The sequence below is a fragment of the Nicotiana tabacum genome, chromosome 6 (assembly GCF_000715075.1).
Source record: "Nicotiana tabacum cultivar K326 chromosome 6, ASM71507v2, whole genome shotgun sequence".
Classification (NCBI taxonomy): domain Eukaryota; kingdom Viridiplantae; phylum Streptophyta; class Magnoliopsida; order Solanales; family Solanaceae; genus Nicotiana; species Nicotiana tabacum.
The window spans coordinates 63,555,016-63,560,476 of record NC_134085.1 but is presented as its reverse complement, the minus strand read 5'-3'; the positions used below and the strand labels follow the sequence as shown (position 1 = coordinate 63,560,476).

At 38.1% G+C, this 5,461-nt stretch overlaps 1 protein-coding gene across 1 annotated transcript; it reads right to left on the bottom strand.

Annotated features, from left to right (window-relative positions):
- Nucleotides 1-1,551: 1,551 nt before the first annotated feature.
- LOC107801068 (ethylene-responsive transcription factor ERF022-like) lies at nucleotides 1,552-2,460 on the bottom strand. The gene has a single exon (XM_016624336.2). It carries the CDS (start codon nucleotides 2,386-2,388, stop codon nucleotides 1,804-1,806), a length of 585 nt encoding a protein of 194 aa, XP_016479822.1. The 5' UTR covers nucleotides 2,389-2,460; the 3' UTR covers nucleotides 1,552-1,803.
- Nucleotides 2,461-5,461: the final 3,001 nt, after the last annotated feature.

Genomic DNA, 5,461 nt, shown 5'->3' with positions numbered 1-5,461 from the left:
GGTCATTGCCCAACCCAGCCCAAAGTGTACTTGGGTTAAGATAGGCTGGGTCAAGATGGGCTAAACAATGGGTCATAACCCAACCCGCCCAACTTGACCCATGTTTTAGAACCATGCTCATCTTGCATAAAAAAAGTCTTTTACCTTAAAATGTGTAAGTTGAAAATTTTTTGGGGGTGGGGGTAGGGGGAGAGGGTTGGGGCAGGTGGGTGATGCAGAAAAACGAAAAAAACAGAAACAGAAAATTAAAAATTAAAAAAAAAGTAATAGAAAAAAAATAGAAAAATGAAAATACAAAAAAAAAGGAAATTTTTTTTTGAGGGGAGGGGGGTTTTGCGCACGGGGGGAGTGGGGGAGAGTGGGTGGTGCAGAAGAAAAATAGAAAATTAAAAATACAAAAAAAATTTTTTTTTGAGAGGAGGAAAGATTTTGCCGGGGTGGGGGGAGGGTGGGGGGAGTGGGTGGTGCAGAAAAAAATAGAAAATTGAAAATACAAAAAAAGATACTTTTTTTAGGGGAGGGGGGTTTGGGAGAGGGGGGGGGGGGCAGGGGGATGGATGATGCAGAAAAACAAAAGAATATAAAATTAAAAATACAACAAAGAAAAGAAGTAAAATTGGACAACTAAATAAATTTCTATATAAGTTGGGTTGAGATATCTTTTGTTTTGGGTGAGTTTCATGGGTTGTATTTGGGCTGCTTAATGGGTTAAAATAAGTTATAAAATATAATGGGTTAACTTGAGCTCAACCCAAATTGACCTATGAGCTAAAATTATGTAACCCAACCCCTTAATCTCTAGGCAAATTGGACGGGTTAGATGAATTTGGATTCAAATTGCTACCCCTAATTAGGTCGACGTGAGATTCTATCTAAAGTGTGGGGTGTTACACAAGCACTGCTAAGAGGGACAATGCTAGTTTTGAGTAGTCTAACCAATCCTACTTTTAATTTCTCTACGACTTCTGTTACATTTCATGAAATGTTCAGGCAAAGTAGTAGCGAAAGAACAAAGGTCAAAGTACGGACTGCAAAGCACGGGCGGAGTTAGCATAGGAGTTTTGGTTCGGTCAAACTCGATAATTATAATCTAAATTTTATATTATTTATATATATATATATATATATATATATATATATATATATATATATATATTGTTAATTTAAAACCCATTAACAGACTAGAATGTCTAACCCTTAAGTTTCAAACTAAGCGCTCAGACCCAGAATTCAGTGAAAATAATTAGTAATATCCAAAGAGCTTCTTTTACAAAATGAAAGATTGGTGCACATATAATGTGTGTTATTCTTACCAGAAAAAACAAATTGAAAGATGAAACTTTGAAGTGTTAGTTTGCGAATCAGTTTTAGAAGATTCATATTACAATTTTGTCAAGTGAAAAATACTTTTCGATGTCATTTTCTGTGACATATAACATAAATATAAACTAATCTTGTGTCTGCAATAAACGATCTAAAATACGAAGATTCTTTGGCCCACCCAAAATTTATTAGGGAAAGAAATGAAGGCTATAGAAAAGCAAAATCAAATTAATTCAAGGCTCCACCATTATCTTTTTTCTATTGATTTAGTAAATCTTCATGGACTTAATTCTCAAGATGACAATATAACAAATATTCTCCAAAAGAATCTCTATTTCTGCAGAAAAGGGGAAAAATAAAAAATAAATAACCTTTGTTAAGCTTTTGTTCTCTCTTTTTTTCTTCTTCTTAAATTGGCCCCTAATAATCTTTGCTAAAATATAAATACTAAAAAGGGCCATATGGAATTTTTGTTTCCACCTAAAAATCCCAAATAGATTCATGATGCTGTTGCATTTCATCCCACTCCTCAAACTCAACAATGTCTTCACCCAATACCATAGGATCGGTAAAAGAATACGAGGGACAAGTATATTCTCTAACAGGATCTCGTAATAACAAAGCTCCAGCTAGCTCCATCCACATTTTAGGTGAGTCCAATGGCGACTCATTAATCGCCTGAATTTGACTCGACGATAGACCTACCCTCACCGGAACCATCGTGCCACCACCGCCACAGCCACCGCTCTCGGGTGGCTCTGGAGTTTGTCTTTTGAACCTCATTGCTGCTTCATGAGCTGCCATTTGCACATCTTCAGACTTAGAACTTGAGGGTTTTGGAAAGCTATCGATTAATTCGGGGAAATTGAGTCTTGCTCTCTCGCCTTTTAGATGAAATGCAGCAACATCATAGGCTGCAGCAGCCATCTCCGGTGTCTCATAACTCCCTAGCCATATTCGTGTTTTCTTCCCCGGTTCGCGTATCTCCGACACCCATTTCCCCCATTTTCTCTTCCTTACTCCTCTATACGTATGAATACTGCTACTTTGTTGATGATCTTCCATTTTCCTAGCAAGGTTTTTTTTCTTTCTTGGTTTTTTTTTAAGATGACAATGTTATGGACATGGAAGTGAGGGTTGAGGGAGAGGAATATATAGTTGAATTGACGAGTAAGAAGGAATGGGCACTTAGTTATGAGGTGTGAAGTGAGTTTCCACGTAGTTGCATGAAAGTGGATTAAAGTTGTATGACAGAATGAAGCAAAATATTTAAAACAAAAATTCGATTTTGGTGTTTCTCCACGTGTTTGATTTGTTTGATTGACCAATAGGATAACGCCACGTATAAATATACTTAAGGGGTTCATGTTTTATTTGTGATAGACCTCGCTGTCCTCGTACATATGGATTCTTAAAGTATTAATAACGTAATTAACATGTAATATTACCCGTAATTTTAAATTAGAATAAATCCGCGGTAGCTCAATTATTAGAAAAAAATTTATAGAGTAGATTCAGAATAGCTTTTTGCGTTGACCACAAATTTTATGAAGATATGCAGATTGTGCAGCTGAAATGTGGCATTTTAAGAAATATCCAACATAATATATATATATATATATATATATATATATATATATATATATATAGATAGATAGATAGATAGATAGACACCCAAAAACTCGCAAATGATCAATGGATGGTGGCTTCCAATGCAGTAGTTTATGCTGTGATTTTCCCGGTAGAACTTCAGTTGACAGTCTACTGATCAAATAGACAGCCCCTTCTACATATTCTCCCCAGAATCTAGTAGGAATCTGAGCTTGAAACTTCAATGCTCGACCAATGTCTAGAATGTGCATTTGCTTCTTATTAGCTACCCCATTCTGATGAGGAGTAGACACACAACCGCTTTGATGAATTATTCCATATGAATTAAACAAGTCAATACATATTTTATTAAAGAATTATGTTTCATTGTTAGTTCTAACCACCTAACTGTGTTTTTATTAATGGAAGAAACATTTTGAGTACAGTAGCAACATCACTCTTCATTTGCAACATGTAAACCTATGTGAATCTGTTATGATCATCTACTATTGTAAGTAAAAAAATGCTTTCTATCATGAGTAGGTGTCCTATAAGGATCCCACATCCATGTAAATCAGTTCTAATGATTTCTCACTAATAGTATACTAGTAGGAAATAATAACTTGCTCTGCTTTGCTAATGGGCAAATGGAACAATCTTTATTGACAGCTAGATCTAAATTTTTATCTTGTAGGAATGATATGTGCTTCATAGTCTTGATTGAAGCATGCCCCAATCTGCGATGCCAAAGACTACTGTCTACTGATGTTCCTTGCACCACTGCACTCTTCACTAGATCCTTCATATTGCTGTAACTATTTCTTTATCTCACAATGTATAGACCACCATGCTCCTTACCAATCTCCCATATCCCGCAGTGAAGATGTGACGACCCAAAGGGTCATCACCTGTTTTCTTACCCATCATGTGCTTCCGAAGCCTTGAAAACCTCATTTAGTGTCGCTTCAATTTGCGTGCGCAGTCCGGGCGCGTAGCTGGGAAGCTTAAATATGAAATTCTGTGAAAATGTTAAGTCTTGACTTTAAAATGAATAAATTTAACTTCGATCAAAATTTTGGGTAAACGGACCCGGACCAGTGATTTGACGATCCCGGAGGGTCCATAGGAAAATATGGGACTTGGGCGTATGTGCGGAATTGGAATCCGAGGTCCCTAGCCCGAGAAATGAATTTTTAAGTGAAATTGTTTTTAGAAATTGTTTAAGGAAATTTGAAGTGAAAACTGATTAGAAAGTAATGGTATCGGGCCCGTATTTTGGTTCCGGCGCCCAGTACAGGTCTTATATATGACTTGAGTCATTCCTATGAAATTTGGTTAAAAACGGACGTAGTTTGACGTGATCCGGACCTTAATTGAGAAATTTGATGTTTAAAAGAGTGTTGAGAAATTTTATTGATCTCGAGGTTTAATTCGATGCTCGTGATGCTATTTTGGTAATTTGAGTACACAAATATGTCCGTAGGATGTTTTTGAGGTTATGTGTATACTTGGGTTGGAGTTTCGAGGGCTCGGGTGAGTTTCGAGTAGGTTCCGGGATGCCTTAGGCTTAAAAAGTCAGGTGTTGCAGGTTCAGGAAGCCACAGTCTCTGAACCCTCTAGTGCGATCCGCGATAAATCGCGTGCGACCGCGGAGGGGCCAGCGCGGCCGCGGTCGCCTTTGCGCGGTCCGCGGTGGAAGCTATGCGGCCGCAGTCGCCTTTGTGCGGTCCGCACAGGGTGCTCAACTGCAGGTCTTCAGGGAGGGGCCAGCGCGACCGCGGTCGCCTTTATGCGATCCGCGGTGGAGGCTGTGTGGCCGTAGTCCATTTGATACGGTCCGCACTGGAGGTCTGAGAGGGGTATAAATAAACGTGAATTTCAGTTATTTTTCACTTTTCAAAACCCCAAAACATAAGAGGCGATTGTTCAAACAACCTTTCTTCTCCAAAATGTTAGTAAGTGATTTCTAACTCATTTTCTTCACTCCTTAACATCTTTTAATATGATTTCAACTTCAAATCAAAGATTTTTCATGGGGAAATTAGGTGTTTTGGATAGAACTTAGGTTTTCTAAAATTGGGGATTTGGACCTCAATTTGAGGTCCAATTTCAAAACAAATTATATATTTGGATATGTGGGCGAATGGGTAATCGGGTTTTGGTCCGAACCTCGGATTTTGACCACGTGGGCCCGGGGCGTGATATCTGACTTTTGGGTAAAACTTTAGAAAACTCATTTTCATGCATTGGGGTTGATTCATTTAGCACTTATTGATCTAATTAAGTAACTTGTGACTAGATTCGAGCGGATTGGTGGTGGAATCAAGGGGTAAAGCTATAGTTGAGACTTGAGTGGTGATCAAGGCATCGATGTAAGTGTTTGGTCTAACCCTACCTTGAGGGATTAGGAGTTGAGTCATACTTGCTACTTGCTTCTTGTTGAGTATGACATATAGGCATGGTGATGAGTATCTATACGTTGGTGTCAAGCATGACCGTGAGTCTTAAATTGAAAGTTGTTGTGTTCTTAAATGACAATTGAGTGCTT

What these genes read in the sequence shown, in the direction of transcription:
- LOC107801068 (XM_016624336.2), bottom strand. Translation starts at nt 2,388, where the DNA reads ATGGAAGATCATCAACAAAGTAGCAGTATTCATACGTATAGAGGAGTA.